General features: G+C 46.8%; 1 protein-coding gene across 2 annotated transcripts in view; it reads right to left on the reverse strand.

The window, feature by feature from the left end:
* Positions 1–11802: 11802 nt before the first annotated feature.
* The window catches only part of DSCAML1 (DS cell adhesion molecule like 1), a 349852-nt gene continuing 344905 nt past the window's right edge, over positions 11803–16749 (reverse strand). For both annotated transcript variants that reach the window (XM_045482964.1, XM_045482965.1), the window contains 5 exons: positions 16526–16644; positions 16091–16243; positions 15267–15461; positions 14331–14642; positions 11803–12848 (listed from right to left, as the gene is read on the reverse strand). In XM_045482964.1, the coding sequence (XP_045338920.1) occupies positions 12373–12848; positions 14331–14642; positions 15267–15461; positions 16091–16243; positions 16526–16644 (1255 nt within the window). In that variant the 3' untranslated portion in view covers positions 11803–12372. The remainder of the gene's footprint in view (positions 12849–14330; positions 14643–15266; positions 15462–16090; positions 16244–16525; positions 16645–16749) is intronic.

Raw genomic sequence — 16749 nt, forward strand, 5'->3', positions numbered from 1 at the left:
GACTTGATTTTGGCTCAGGTCACGATCTCATGGTTCGTGGGATCGAGCCCCATGTGGGGCTCTACGCTGACAGCGTGGAGCCTGCTTGGGATTCTCTGTCTCCCCCTCCCTCAGCCCCTTCCTCCCTTGCATGTGCTCTCTTTCTCTCTCTCAAAATAAGTAAACTTTAAAAATAAAAATAAAACTTTTCTTTTGTTTTCTGGCCAGTTCTTTGGTCGGCACCGCTGGTCTGAGATTGAACCACATGGATTTTCGTGTCCACAGGAGTCACACTTTCTTACAGGATCGTTGTAAAGGTACGAGAATCTTTTGTTAAGTGATTAACAGAGTGCTTACCATAAAGTCTCAGTAAAGCAGCACTTCTGACTGTATTCTGTTGTACTGTTTTCTTGTAGCCTGGGACAGCAAGCTGAGAGAGCCAACAGTTCATGAAAACTCAGTATCCACTGACCGTCTACTCCCTGTCCATTTCTCCCCCTCTTTACCCTTCACGAGTCTAACACATGATAGAGTCAGGCATAGTCCTGGGTGTGACTGGGAAGGAATGGGACCATTCTATTCCATTGGGGGAGCTTATTAGCTAGCTATGAACAACGCTCAAGCACCACATGTGGACAGCTGCCATGCTGAGGAGGAATAAGGCCTCTTCTGTGGGGACCCCACGGAAGGGTGGTACCAGGCTTTTGGGTGAAAGAAGGGCAGACTAAGCTTAGTGTCGGGGAGGCTTTGCCAGCAGAGATGTCCAAGGGTGAAGTATGCTGGCTTGGGAATTGAGGAGTTGTCCATCAGGGGGTATAGATGTGAAGGACGGGCAACCCTTGCTGACTGCAGCAAGGATTCAAAATTAGGATGGGAGCCTGGACTAGGGGACCCTGAAGGCTTTGACTCCTGGGATTCTCTGATTCTTGTAGACACTACAACCAAATGTGGACAACCTCTAGCGTAATGAACACACAGCCAGCAGCTGTTCCCCCTTCTGCCTAAGAGCATTGCTTCCACTGCCCAGAAGAAGTGAATTCTAGGAGGAAGGACAGAGCCCTGATTGGTCCTCCAAGGCTTCTGTCCTGTTCACACAACTGTCCTCCCCCTTTGTGAACTCATCAGCTGCTGTTCCCCAACCTTTTGCTTATACAGATACGGGGGAAGGGAAGGTGGCATGGGTGGGAGGTTTACCCTGGACCTAGGTGATGGAGGGAGGGTTTCCATGGGGAGCCAGTTTCCCCCTCATTTCCTACATAAGGCAAGATGATGCTAGCTGTTAAGACAAACTTCCAAATCTCAGTCTAATTCATTACACGTTTATTTCTTGCTCAGGTAAAATGCAGTTGACATCAGTGGGGTAGAGGGGCCTCTGATCTGCACAGATGTACAAGAACCCAGGCTAACAGAAGCACTGACATCTTTGGTCAGTGACTTCCAAACTCACCTTGGGCATGGACAGGCAGTTAGAGAGGAGGGTGGTCAAGAAGATTTTGTAAGCCAGGCCTGAAAGTAGCATGCCTCACTTCTACCACATTCCAAGGGGGAACTTGGTCTTAGGGCCCTATCTACAAGTCAAGGGGCTAGGAACTGTAGTCATTGTCAGGGCAGATGCTTCCCGGGAACAATTGCACTGTGGAGGGGGAGCATGAGGCACTGGCAGACAGCTAGCTGTCCCTGACATATCCCTTTACCACAGACCTCCCTCCTCAGGCTCTGCCGATTTGCACACACACCGTGTAATGAGCCCCTTGAGCTCAAGGACATCCTTTGCATCCCCAGTGCTTAGCTCAATGGCAGGTCACAGGCAGAGCTTCGGCTATCTGGTGGGTGAACAAAGGTTTCAGTAGCATTTTGCTTGTTAAAAATACAGATGCCTAGTAGAAAACACTTTGGTAGTCCCTCAGAAAGTTAAACCCAAGTTATATCCTTCTGTTGGATTGACCCTTTTATCATTATGTAATGCCCTTGCCTCATTATAGTCTTTGTGTTAAAGTCTGTTTTGTCTGGTATAAGTATAGCTATCCCAGCTTTCTTTGGTTTTCATTTGCATGGAACATCTTTATTCATCCCTTCACTTCTCATCTGTGTGTGCTCTGACATCTGAAGTGAGTCACTTTTGGGAGGCATATAAATGGTCTTGTCTCGTGGTTGTTTGTTTGTTTTGTTTGTTTCATCTACTTAGCTACTCTGTCTTTTGGAGAATTTAGTCCACTTACATCAAAAGCAATTATTAATAGGTATGTACTTAAAGTCATTTTGTTCATTGTTTTCTGGCTTTGTTGTAGTTCTTCTCTGCTCCTTTCTACTTCTTTTGCGCTCTTCCTTTGCGGTTTGATGACTTCTTTAGTTGTATGCTTAGATTTTATTCCAGTTGTCTTCTGTGTATCTGCTGTAAGTTTTTGGTTTTATTGTTACCATAAAGCTTACATATAACAACCTATGTTTATAACTATTTTAAATTGATAAGTTTGAATGCGTTCTATAGCTATACATTTTTACTCTATCCCCACCCACATTTTATGTTTTTGATGTCACATTTTACATTTTTTAAAAGTAGGCTCCATGCCCAATATGGGGCTTGAACTCATGACCCAGAGTGCAAGAGTTGCATGTTCTACTGACTGAGGTAGCCAGGTGCCCCCATATTTTACATTTTTATCTTGTGTATCCTTTAACTAATTTTTGCAGCTACAGTTATTTTTGCTACATTTGTCTTTTAACCTTTGTACTAGCATATTTATGCACCAAACATAGTTGCACCTAAATACGTAAAGCAAATATTAACAGACCTGAAAGAAATGGACAGCAATACAGTAATAGTGGGGGACTTTAATACCTCACATCAATGGATAGATGATCCAGACAGAAAATCAATAAGGAAACATCCACCTTAAACAACATATTAGACAGGAAGAGCTTAACAGGTATATACAGAACATTCCATCTAAAAGCAGCAGAGTAAGCATTCTTCTCAAGTGCACATGGAATATTCTACAGGATAGATCATATGTTAGGCCACAAAACAAGTCTTAATAAGTTTAAGACCGAAGTCATGTCAAGCAGCTTTTCCAACCACAATGATATGAAACTAGAAATCAGTTTCACGAAGAGAATCACAAATATATGGAGATTAAACAACAATTGGTAAATAAATTAAAAAAAATCAAGACAAATGAAAATGGAAATACAACATACTAAAATTTATGGGATGCAGATCATAATGATACATGCCTACCTCAAGTTCATAGTGATACATGCCTTAGAGGGGAGCTCATAGTGATACATGCCTACCTTAAGAAACAAGAAAAACCTCAAACATCCTAACTTTACACTCAAGGAACTAAAGAAATAAGAACAAATGAAGTCCAGTTAGTAGAAGGAAGAAAACAACAAATATTGGAGTGGAAAATAAATGAAATAAAGACAATAGAAAAGATCAGTCAAACTAAGAACTGGCTCTTTGAGAAGATATAATTGACATACTTTGAACTAGACTCATCCAGAAAAAAAAATGGCTCAAAAAATAAAATCAAATGAAAAAGGAGGCACTGATACCAAAGAAATGCAAAGGATCATAACAGACTGCTATGAGCAATTATATCTACAAATTAAACAACCAGTAAGAAATGGATAAAGTCTTAGAAACATACAACTTTCTAAGACTAAATCATGAAGAAATAGAAAATATGAATAGACTGGTTTTCAGTAAGGAGATTTAATCAGTAATCAAAAACCTCCTCCCCACCCTCCCCCGCAAAACAATAGTCCAGGACCAGATGGCTTCTCTGGTGAATTCTACCAAATATTTGAAGAATTAATACCAATCCTTTTCAAACAGTTCCAAAAAATAGAAACACCCCCAAACTCATTTTACAAGGCTAGCATTACCCTGATTCCAAAACCCAACAAGGATACCACAAAAGAACATTACAGACTAACATCACTGATGAACATAGATGCTAAAATCCTCAACAAAATGTTAGCAAACCCAATTCAACAATACATTAACTCTTTAAAAAAATTTTTTTTAATGTGTATTTATTTGAGAGAGAGAGAGAGAGAGAGACAGAGACAGAAAGAGGGAGAGGGGCAGAAAGAGAGAGTGAGACACAGAATCTGAAGCAGGCCCCAGGTTCTGAGCTATTGACACAGTGCCTGATGCAGGGCTTGAACTCAAGAGCTGTGAGATCATGACCTGAGCTAAAGTTGGACACTTAGCTGACTGAGCCACCCAGGCGCCTCAACAATATGTTAAAAGGAGCATATACCATGATCAAGTGCAATTTATTTCAAGGATGCAAGGATAGTTCAATATTTTCACAAAGCCAATGTGTTACAGCACATTAACAAGAGGCTAAAAGTCATATGATGATCTCAGCAGATGCAAAAAAAAAAAAGCATCTGACAAAAATCAAAATCCATTTATGAAAAAAGAATTCAACCACGTGGGTATAGAAGGAACTTACCTCAACATAATAAAGGCCTTTTATGCCAAACCCATATCTAACATCATCCTCAATGATGAAAACCCAGAAGCCTTTCTCTAAGATCAGGAATAAGACAAAGATGTCCACTCTTGTCACTTTTACTCAACATACTATTGGAAGTCCTAGCCAGAGCAATTAGGGAAGAAATAAAAGGTTTTGTATGGAACCAAAAAAGACCCCGAATAGTCAAAGCAATCTTGAAAGAACAAAACTGGAGGGACATAATCCCGCAAATCAAGATATACTACAAAGCTGTTGTAATCAAAACAGAATGGTACCGGCACAAAAATAGACACATAGATCAATGGAACAGAATAGAGCCCAGAAATAAACCCACGATTATATGGTCAATTAATCTGCGACAAAGGTGGCAAGAATATCCAGTGGGAAAAAGACAGTCTGTTCAATAAATGGTGCTGGGGAAACTGGACAGCCACATGCAAAAGAATGAAACTGGACCACTTTCTTACACAACACACAAAATAAACTCAAAATGGATTAAAGGCCTAAACATGAGACCTGAAACCATAAAATTCCTATAAGCAAGCATAGGCAGTAATTTTTCTCACATTGGCCATAGCAACATTTTTCGACGTTTATCTCCTGTGGTAAGGGAAAGAAAAGCAAAAATAATCCATTGGGACTCCATCAAAATAAGAAGCTTCTGCACAGCAAAGGAAACCATCAACAGAACTAAAAGACAACCTACTGAATGGGAGAAGATATTTGCAAATGACACATATGATAAAAGGTTAGTATCCAAAATATATAAGTAACTTATACAACTCAACACCAAAACCCCAAATAGTCCATTTAAAAATGGGCAGAAGACATGAACAGACATTTCTCCAAAGAGGACTTGCACATGGCCAACAGACACATGAAAAGATGCTCAACATCACTCATCATCAGGGAAATACAAATCAAAACCACAAGGGGATATCACTTCACCCCTGTCAGAATGGCTAAAATAAAAAACAAGAGACGTTGGCAAGGATGTGGAAAAAAGGAACTCTGGTGTACTATTGTTAGAAATGCAAACTGGTGCAGCCACTGTGGAAAACAGTATGGAGGTTCCTCAAAAAGTTAAAAATAGAATTATCATATGATCAGTAATTTCATTGGTGAAAACACTAATTTAAAAAGAGATATACATGCTTATGTCTATTGCAGCATTATTTACAATCGCCAAATTATGGAAGAAACACAGTGTCCACTGATGGATGAATGAAGTATACACACTCACACACACATACTCACACACCTATAATGGACTATTACTCAGCCATATAAAAGAATGAAATCCTGCCTTGTGCAATGACATGGATGAATCTAGACAGTATAATGCTAAGTGAAACAAGCCAGTCAGAGAAAGACAAATACCATGATTTCATTCATCTTGGGAATTTAAGAAAAAAAAATCCCAAAGAAGAAAAAAAAAAAAAAAAAGAGACAAACCAAAAAACAGACTCAACTATAGAGAACAAATTGGTGGCTGTGATGAGCAATGAGGAAGGTATAGAATTGTTGAATGACTATCTTGTACATCTGAAACTAATATAACACTGTTTATTATATAGGAATAAAACAAAAAAATAAAACTAATAAAAGACATCCAAATTGTAATGGAAGAAGTGAAACTGTCACTTTGGCAGATGGCTGGTTATTATATACAGAAAACCCTAGACTCTACCATAAAATTGTTAGAACTAATCCGTGAATTTGATAAAATACAAAATCAATATATGAAAATGTTTTGTGTTTCTATACACTAATACTAGAAAGAGAAATTAAGAAAGCAATCCCATGTAAAACCACATCAGAGAGAATAAAATACCTAGGAATAAATTCAACTAAGGAAATCAAAGACCTGTACAGTGAAAACTGTAACACTGATAAAAGAAATTGATAAGGACACAAATAAATAGAAAGGTATTCCATACTCATAGATTGCAAGAATTAATATTGTTAAACTGTCCCTATTGCTAAGAGCCGTCTATAGATTCATTGTAATCCTAATCAAAATTCCAATGGCATTTTCACAGAAACAGAACAAAGAATCCTAATATCGGAATTGAACTACAAATGATCTGGAATAGCCAAAGCAATCTTGAGAAAGAACAAAGCTAGAGGCATTATGCTCCCTGATTCCAAACTATATTACAAAGCTATAGTCATCCAAAGGGTATGGTATTGGCATAAAAACAGACACATAGATCAATGGGACAGAACAGAGAATCGAGAAATAAACCCACACATATATGGTCAATTAACTCACAACAAAGGAGACATAAATATAAAATGGGGACAAGACAGTCTTTTCAATAAATGTTGGGAAACTAGACAGCCACATGCAAAAGAATGAAACTAGACCACTATCTTACACCTTGCACAAATGTTAACTCAAAATGGATAGGCTTGAACATAAGACCTACAACCACAAAACTCTTAGAACGAAACAAAGGGGGTAAGCTTCTTGATGTTGGTCTTGGTGAGGAGTTTTTAGATCTGACTCCAAACCCAAAAATAAGTGGGATTACATCAAACTAAAAAGCTTTTGCACAGGCAAAGAAATCGTCAACAAAATGAAGAGGCAACATGCTGAAAAGAAGAAAATATTTGCCAAGTATGTATCTGATAAGGGGCTAATATTCAAAATACATGAAAAACACATACAACTCAATAGGAAAAAAAAAAATCCACTAAAAAGAATGGGCAGAGGACCTGAATAGACAATTTTCCAAAGTAGGTATACAAATGGCCAACAGACACATGAAAAGATGCTCAGCATCACTCATCATCAGAGAAATACAAATCAAAACTACAGTGACATATCAACTCACACCTGTCAGAATGGCTACCAAAAAGACAAGATAAACAGGTGTTGGCAAGCATTTGGAGAAAAGGGAAACCTTATGCACTGTTGGCGGGAATATAAATTTGTGCAGCCACTCTGGAAAAGAGTACGGAGGCTCCTCAAAAAGTTAAAAATAGAACTACCACGTGATGTAGCAATTCTACTTCTGGGTATCTACTCAAAGAAGACCAAGACATTAATTTGGAAAGCTATATGTGCCTTTATGTTTACTGTAGCATTATTTACAATAGCCAAGATATGGAAACAACTAAGCGTCTACTGATGGATGAATGGATAAAGATGTGGTACAATGCACAATGGGATTCTACTCGAATACAACGGAATACTACTCAGCCATAGAACAGAGTGGAATCTTGCCACTTGTGACAACCTGGATAGATCTCGACGGCATTGTGTGCTAAACCAACTTGGTCAAAGACAAAAACTGTATGGCCTCACTTCTATGTGGACTCTAAACAAACAAAAAACCAAGCTCATAGATACAGAGAACAGATTGGCGGTTGACAGGTTGACAGGGGTGTGGTCTGGGGTAGGTGAAATGGCTGAAGGGGATCAAAAGGGGAAAAAAAAAAACAACTACCAGTTATAGTTAACAGGGATGCAATATGCATGGGGACTATAGCTAAAACTACTTTGTGGCATATTTGAAAGTTGCTGAGAGAGTAAATCTTAAAAGTTTTCACTAGAAGAACAAAAACTTGTAACTATGTACCGTGAAGGATATTAACTAGACTTATTGTGGGGATCATATTGCAATGTATACAAATACCAAATCATTACATCATACACCTGAAACTAGTATAATGTTATATGTCAATTATACCTCAATGAAAGTATTTTTCTTCATAACAATGTTAAACATAGAATTATCATTTGATTTAGAAATTGCACTGCTAGTTATATATCCAAAGACTTGAAAACGGGGATTCAAACGGGAACTTACGTACTGATGTTTGTACGTTAGTATTCATAATAGCCGAAGGAAACAACTCAAGGGTCCATCAATAATGGGATTAAGGGGCACCTGGGTGGCTTGGTTGGCTAAACAGACTTCGGCTCGGGTCATGATCTCACAGCTCCTGAGTCTGAGCCCCACGTCGGGCTCTGTGCTGACAGCTCGGAGCCTGGAGCCTGCTTCGGATTCTGTGTCTCCCTCTCTGCCCCCGCCCCCCACCCCTACCCCACTCAAGCTCTGTCTCTCTCACTCTCAAGAATACATAAACATTAAAAAAATTTTTTTTAAGTAATGGGATTAAAAATGTGGTCTATACATATAATGGAATACCATTCAGCCTTAAAAAGGAACAAAATTCTCATATGGGCTACAACATGGATTATACTTGCAAACATACTAAGTGAAAGAAGCCAATAGAAAGGACAAAGACCCTATGAGTGATCATGGAGTAGTCAACTTAATAGAGACAGAAAATAGAATGTTGGTTGCCAGGGCTGGGAGGAAGGCAGTATGGGTGTTTAATGAATATAGAGTTTTTGTTTGCAGACCTGGCAAAGTTCTGGAAATGGGTAGTGGCGGTGGATGCACAAAGTGAATGTTCTTAGCGCCACCGAACTGTCAACTTAAAAATGGTTAAAATGGTAAATTTCACTGTGGCTCTCTTATCTCTCTCTCACACACACACACACACACACACACACACACACAAATACAAATGCCTGGAGTCCAGGCCCACAAATGGTGATTCAGCTGGGGTTGAACAAGCTCTTCAGGTGAATCTGATGCTTAACTAGGTTTGAGCCCCACTACTCTAGCTCTCTCTGATTGTTGCCAGGAGAGAGCAGGGGAGGGGTCTCTCTGAATCCTTCCAGTGCTCTAGGGTGCATGTGAGTCCTCTGCGGAGTCTGTTAAACTACAGATTCTGATCCAGTGGGTCTGGAGTGAGGCCTAAGAATGTGCATTTCTAGCAAGGTCCTGGGCGATGCTGACGCTGCATGTCTGTGGCCTGTGCTTTGACTACCAGTGCTCTAGAGACAGACAGTGGCCTCATCTGTGGTGGACAGAGTGGAGGTCTGGAAAGGAGCAAGGAAGTGTGTGGGATGATTACTCCAGACCGTTTCGTGGTAACTAACTGGGGGTTTGGCTGACTTTGGAACTCGCTTCCGGGGACAGTTCAGACAGGTGGGTCTGCAGTTTACCTAAAGGACATACCGAGGCCAGAGATGATCAGCACACAACACTGTGGATTCTGCACAAGTCTGTTTGAATTTCTTCCCCTTGTGTTTGAGACTTAAGGATCCAGAGCTAGGTTGACCACAAGTGAAACTGGCTCGTTCACCTTTGATGCTCTGTTGCCTCTCCAAATCCGTCTCATCCTGCCTGGCCCACTGTGGCCCCCAGAGCTGAGTCCGTCCCTCCCTCCCTATCACCGCCTCGCGACAGAATGAGATACATCAGGCTCTCCATTCCATCCAGCCCCGGCATATTGGCTCACCTCTCGGAGTCAGTCACTCACGGCTCCACACTGACCGCCTTCCGGACAGTCAGTCCAGCTGGTCTCCCTCGTCCTGGCAGACACCCCGCCTGCAACGTCCTAGGGACAGAACTGCAGCTCAGCCTCTGAGCGAGCACAACCCCGGGCAGTGTGGCTCTATGGTTAAGGAATCAGACACCCCGGGGCTCGGATCTAAGTGCACCTTTTCCTGCCCCTCTGACCTTGGATGAGTTCCTTAAGTCCCCACACCCCAGCTTCTCACCAGTCAGACGGAGACTGTGACACCTGCCTCCCAAAACTGCATTGAGGTCACACGGGCCGACACGAGAAAAGTCTTCTGCCCAATACCTGACATATGGTGGAGAGCTTGGTAATGTACGGTCACGACAGGGTTTCCCTCTGCAACCTTAAGCAGGTGCCTCTATTCTATTCTAGATTTGTTCATTCCCTCATGCTGGTCCGGGTTGGGTCCGATTCGTGTTTCCCCAGTGTCCAGCGCAGGTGGGGGCGGGGCGCGGAATGGGGGCTCTCAGCCCCCATCTAGAACTCCCAGGCTGGATCATTGTGCTTGCAGTTCTGGAGGTGACCTGCAGATGGCGCACGCAGCCATGGGAGGCGTCCTGCCTGGCTACTGAAGGAGTGAAGCTGGGCTATCAGCCGGTGTCTGGAATGCAGGCCCTTCGCATTATTCTCATTATTGCTGTTGGCTGGTTCTCTTGGTTGGGTCCTCGGCGTGGGGGCTGAAATGGAGTTTCCCCTGGGCCTAGGAGTCACCAAGGAGAACAAGGCCTCTGCCCCCGCCCCTGTCATGGTGCCTACCCCCTTACCTTGTACCGGGGACACTCACAGGGACAGCTCCTCTGTATCCCACACTCCCTGGGTGCTCACGGAGTGTTTGAGGAAGGAGTCGCTTTTTGGAAAGGGCTTCCATTAAAGGTCATGCATCCCAGGCAGGGTCTTGCTGTGGCCCAGACGGGCAGGGACAGCTCACCTGCATCCTGCACAAAGCCCTCCGTTCTTCTCCAGCCCTCTGGGCCCCTTCCCAGTCCCTCCTCTCAGCTTCCGGGGGTACGGCAGGTCTCAGAGACTCACCTTCCTTCCAGATTCCCGATCCAGAGCTCAGCCTTCACTTGGGGGCACTGAACCCCCTATGTGCTTCGTAGGTGCACTGTCTTTTCACCCAGGGGTTCCTGGCCGTGCTGGAGGGAGGAGGGAAATGGCCACCTGCGGTCTTTCCGTCTCCTCGGCCTACTCAAACCTGAACGTCCTTGGAGGCCCCTCCCACACGTGCTTTCATCAGATAAGGACCCTCAGCACATCTGCCTGTGCCCCATTCCCTTCCACCTGGCAACCTGATGCCAACTCCTCCAAAACCAGGCAAGGTCCCCGGCATGCCTGCTGGCCCATCCTCTTTGGTGGAGCTCCGTTTCCCTCCTCCATGAGCCCCTTTCACCTCTCCAAACTCTGATGGCCTCACTCCTTCTCCTTGGCCTCACTTTGCCTTAACAGCCTAGAACTTCCAGCTCTGTCCCAACCCCCAGGATACATAGAATCTCTTCCTCCCCCTCCCAGTTTATAGGCACCTCTTATATGACTTAAGTGAGCACTTGTGGTTTGCCTAGCTTTACTTCCCTGGACACGGTCATGTTCTCCTGGAGGAGAGAAGCCAGCACTTAGCCTCCCCACCCCCCATTCCAAGCTCCCCAAGCTCTCAGCAAGGTTGCCTCATTTATAGATAAGGAAACTGGCCCAGAGGGGTTTAGGAGCGTGCTCAAAGCCACACAGCTGGCCCCCTTTAGGGGCCGGCCCAGATCTGAGAACAGGACAGGTGCTCAAGAATGCACCCGGGCTAATTAAAAGCCTTTTAAAAAGTTTAACCTGCTGAGCTAAAACCCGCGCTCCTCACAGTCTCCCCATGAGAGATAGCCAGCTAGGCACAGGGGCCTTTCCTTCCTCCCCGCCCCCTCCCCACTGGCCCTTGCCAGATGGGAAAAAAGCTACCACGTAGAAACATAACCTTTATTGCACACGGCGCTGGGTTTTTTTTCATAGAAAAAGGTATTAACACATAAGCATCTGCAAATTGAAGCAAGTCCTGGTTTTCTTGGAACAGTAAAATCGCATGCAGTGTCTCTGAGTTGGGAGTTTGGTCTTTGTCAAAACCGCCTAGATTGAAAGGAGGGTTGAGTGAGTAGGAGGGAAAAATTGCTGAGTCTTTGTGCCTCTGTCTCAAAATAAGGGGAGAGAAATATATAGATACATAGCTTGTCGACATGTTCCCATCTCCCTATATATGTATATAGATCTCTCCACGCATATTTTGTGGGGTTGGAGGGGTTGATTTGTACTGTTAAATTCTTTGTGCCCTGGCTTCATGGAGAAGAAGAAAATAGTTTCATTTGTACAAAAGAGTTCTATGTACAAGCGTTCATGACTCGGGGGGTTTCCTTTTCGTTGTCGGTTGGTTTCTGTCTGTCATTTTAATATAAATAATGCAGGAAAACAGCCAAGTTGGTGTGTGAGGGCTGGAGGTGCAGACAGGTCCGAGCGTGGGGCCGCTTTTCTCACCGTGCCCCTACACCAGGGTATAGGATTTCGAGTAGGCCCCTGCCCCCTGCTTCTGGGATCTCCCTACCCCCGATGTGCTCATCTCGAGAAGTGAGTCCCTGGAGCCCCCCATTTTGGTGTGTGGGCCCCCGGCCCGCGGAGGCTCGGTGCTGGGGGCCGGAGGGGCGGCATTGGGGGCCGCGGGGGGCTCGGCAGGGGTGGGGCCGGGAGCTGGGGGGGCCGTGCCGGCTGGGGGTGCTGGCATGGCCAGGGTCCTCTGAGGTAAAGTGGCTGTGGAGGCGGCAGCAGGGGCCCCTGGGTGCGGGAGGCCCAAGGGCTTGCTGGCAGGGTCCAAGGTCAGGTGGCGAGCCTGGGTGTGGTAGGTTCGAGCCAGGTTCCGGATGGAAGCCTCTCGGGGTGGGACCACGGGACAGGGCTCGCGCCCATCTGCCTTTCGAAAGAAGGCCTCCGACTTGGCATACAGGGGCAGGTTACAGTAGTCACCTGGAATCACAGAGCCAGAAAAGGTTGGAGGCAGAGGCCTCTGGGAGCCAGCTTGCTCGTGCCACCCCCTACTCCCCGATCTTTCCCCCCATCTGACCTGGGAGTCCCTCCACAAGCCAGGCAATCGTCAGTTACTTGACCTCTCTGAGCCTTGGTTTCCTTATCGGTGAGATGTGGACAATCGCACTTCCCTATAAGATTACCGTCAGTAGTGAATGAGATCAAATATGGAAAGTGCTTCAGTTACCATGGCTAGCACATATAGTAGTTGCTCAATAAATTGATACTTGTTGCTAAATGGCCGATATACGTTGCTCAGCTTCAGCTGGGGGAGAGCTCATTTCTGAAAATGACGACTCCCCACGCTGAGCCTGATTCTGCCTTCTGCCACATATTCTGCCACATAGCAAGCGCCCCCCACACCTCCACCTTTCCCACGGCTGTCGTCCGGAGGTCTGAAGTCAGCTACGTTTCCTCACCCCTCTCCTTTCTCACAGGTGGGATCTTCCTGATTTCTCAAGCCACCTCCATATGACATGCTTCCGGGACCCCTGTGCCCTGATCCCTCGGCTCAATAAGCATCCTCACCTGTAAATGTGCCTCTGTCCTGTGACTGTGCCAGGAACTTTCCTTACATGATCTCATTTAGTCCCTGTAGCCCCCTGGATATAGGTTAATACCTGCCCACATTTTGCAAATGAGGAAACTGAGGTTCAGAGAGGTTAAGTAATTTGCCCCGATTCTCCCAGCTAGAAGGGGTAGGGGTGTCATTCAGGGCTGCGAATCTCCAAAGCCTTTGTACTTCGTTACCCTGGGCTCTTCTCTAGATGGTCCCGAGGGCCCCGATCAGCATGGCCACTGAGCAAGGCCAGTAGCGAGCAGACCAGACTGTACATGATTTGCAGGGTATAGTGTGGTCCAGTGCCCGCTGATGGGCCCCCCTCCGGTTATCCTACGGCTGTCCCACCAACCCCGATGGGCGTATGCTCTGGCCAGGCCCCTGGGTCAGACAGTCCCCAGTCAGGCTAGGTCACTGCCCACCATGAGGTTTGGCCACCATGGGCTGAGCTGCCAGGATTGTTCCTTCGCGTCTGGATCGATTTGAAAGGCACTGAGACCCACGGCCGTTGGGCAGCTGTGTCCCCACACTGGCACAGCCTCGGGGTAAGGGGAGGATCACTACGTCCTGAGAACCTGCCCTGCGTCGGGCACGTCCAGAACTTCCGGTGTCCGCTACGACAACGCAGAGTATATGCTGTCACTTGCATTTTACAAACGAGAAAAGGAAGGCCAGAGTGGCTAAGTGACTTCCCAAGGCCACGGAGGTATTAAGCGGCTGAGCCAGGATATGGACCCTGACCTGGACTCTCCCGAGTACTTGCTTTGCGCTGCCCAAGCCGCCAAGGAGCCCTGCCCAGGCGGGCCGGCCCCACGTGGTGGCAGGGCAGGGGACACAGCAGGGGAGGGGGGCCGAGCACTCACTCTTGTTGGCCCGGTGCGGGATGGGCACAGCCACGTTCTTGCCTCGGTCGGCATCCTGGGGCTTGGGCGGGGAGGCGGTAAAGCGGCAAATGCCGGGCTCTGAGGGCGTGCTCATGGACGTCATGCTGTCTGCGTTCTCGTTGGTGCCTGTGGTCATCTGGTCGGAGGAGCTGTCGGAGATGAAGCACTCGGTGATCTCGAACTTGGCGTGCTGAAGCTGTTCTTCCAGCTTGGCGTGCTCGTAGGCCCGAGCCAGCTCTTCGTACGTGGACGAGGCACTCTCGGTGGACACCATGCTGTTCCGTCCTTTGTCTGGGGAGATGGAAAGTGTGGAGGTAAGAAGAAATGGGGGGCGGGTCATGGGGAGAAGGGTCTCATTTACCAATGAGACCAGAGCTCACTTTGGATTCTGTGTCTCCCTCTCTCTGCCCCTCCCCTGCTCGTGCTCTGTCTCTCTCTCTCTCTCTCTCAAAAATAAACATTAAAAAATAAAAACAAAAACGAGACCAGACTGAGCAGTGCCCCTACCCTTGACCCCAGTGGTCATCTCTGAGGACCCTGATCGCCCCCTGGGAAGGTAGCAGTGGTGGCCGAAGTGGGGTCTTTGGTGAATAAAGGGCAGAATGTCTTCCATTCTTGAAAATAAGCACCCACCCCCTGGAACACTCGGCTCTTTCTCCAACAAACATCACACATACCATTTTCTCTGACATCTTCTGGGATAGCAAAGTGAAATCCTTGACTAAGCAGAGCTCAGCGAGGTCAAGTGTTTTTGCGCCAGCCACACAGTAAGTCAGTGGCCAGCTGGCAATGAAGCGGACTTGTGTCTTGGCCCCCATGAGCTGGTGGGTAGAGGCTGGGAAAACGGAAGGGGGAGCTGGAAGGTAGGGGAAGTGAAGAACAGAGAGCAAGACGCGGGCAGGGCCCTGGGCTCACCTGTGTCCTGGGAGAGGCTGGCACTGTAGCTGTCACTCTCAGTGACAGTGACACCATGCTGGGATCCCACGGTGCGCCAGTCAGAGGTGAGGGTGCGGGCAGGCGTGGAGGCCTGGCACTTGGTCAGCGTCCACTGGCTTGAGTACCGGTTCCGGGTGCTGTGGGCTGACTTGACGTTCTTCCTGGACACTGGATCTGCAAACAGGAAGCGATGGCTAGCACGTCCGCTGAGGGCACTGAGGCCTGGGCAGCGGGCACTTACCAGAAGGGCAGTGCAGAGCCAGGGAAGAGGCATAAGCAGCCACAGAAGTTCCCGTGGGGAGGCTGAGCATGCTGCCTTTCCCACCCACATAGCTGGCCCCGGAGGAACGGAGTTACGGTGGTGAGGTGTGGGGGCAGTGGGTGGCATCCTGGTCCTCCCCACCCACCCCATCTTTTCCTTCCGCGGGGGGAAGAATGTCGCCTCCTCTCCTGCTGCCTCCTGTGCACTCATTCCCCATAGCCCTTGATGTGTTCTATCCTGATGTCCAGAGCTGCAGCACTAGAGGCAGAAGGCCCTTGGAGAGCAAGAACACCCAACCCTCAAATGTCTAGGTAAGGCAACGGAGGCCCAGAAAGACAAAGTTAGCAATATACCCAAGGTCACAGCTAAGTAAGTCTTCAGTCAAGGTCTGTAGACTCTAACTCCAGTGCTGTTTGCATTCTTCCATGCTGTTCCTCTCCCACCTTGTTTTTTTTTTTTTTTTTTTAATTGCCTGTGCCCCATGCTGTGCCCAAGACACCCTGTGTGGGAAGAGGTCTGTCTCCCTGGGGATAAGGCATACTGGTGCCTGGCCGGATGTCAGACATGTCGATGAGGGGTCCTGTGCTCTGGATGAGGGCTGGGTGGTGCAAGGAGACACCAGTGCAGAAACTCTGCGGGTTGACAGCTTGGCTGAACTCAGCATCCGTCACGGGAATGGTGGCTTTGTCATCTCCTGGGGGAAGAAGGACAATGAGTAGGAGTCCTTCTCTTTGGACGTTGCAAATGTCTTTTTGTCTTTATCCCACGTTGAGACCCAGAAAGGACAGAATAATTCTTTCGGCTAGAGGAGGAAACTTAGCCCTTGAGAGAAGCTTCAGTGAGTTCTGAGGTTGCTGAGTTGTTGGTGGGGCTGCTGCTAGAGCTCTGGGCACTGTTGGGAGGGCTGGTGGCTACCCTTTGTGGGTTGTGGCCTGTGGGAGAGTGGGACAGAGAGCCTGTGGCTCTTGTCACTCACCCAGCTGCTTGATGCCCTCCTTGTCCTCGATGAGCAGCTGGACCCTGGGGATGTCAATGTGTAGCCGCGGGCCTTGGGGAGGCCCCTTCACAGGGGTGTCAAAACTTCGGTTGTTCTTGCTGTGGGGAGAAGGGCCAGCGGTGGGTGACTCAGCAGCCATGAGGGGCTGGAGGAGAGGGTTTAGCAGGACAGTGGGGTCTTAGAAGCCTGTCCTCTGCAGGGGA

This window comes from Leopardus geoffroyi, chromosome D1 (assembly GCF_018350155.1).
Source record: "Leopardus geoffroyi isolate Oge1 chromosome D1, O.geoffroyi_Oge1_pat1.0, whole genome shotgun sequence".
Taxonomy (NCBI): domain Eukaryota; kingdom Metazoa; phylum Chordata; class Mammalia; order Carnivora; family Felidae; genus Leopardus; species Leopardus geoffroyi.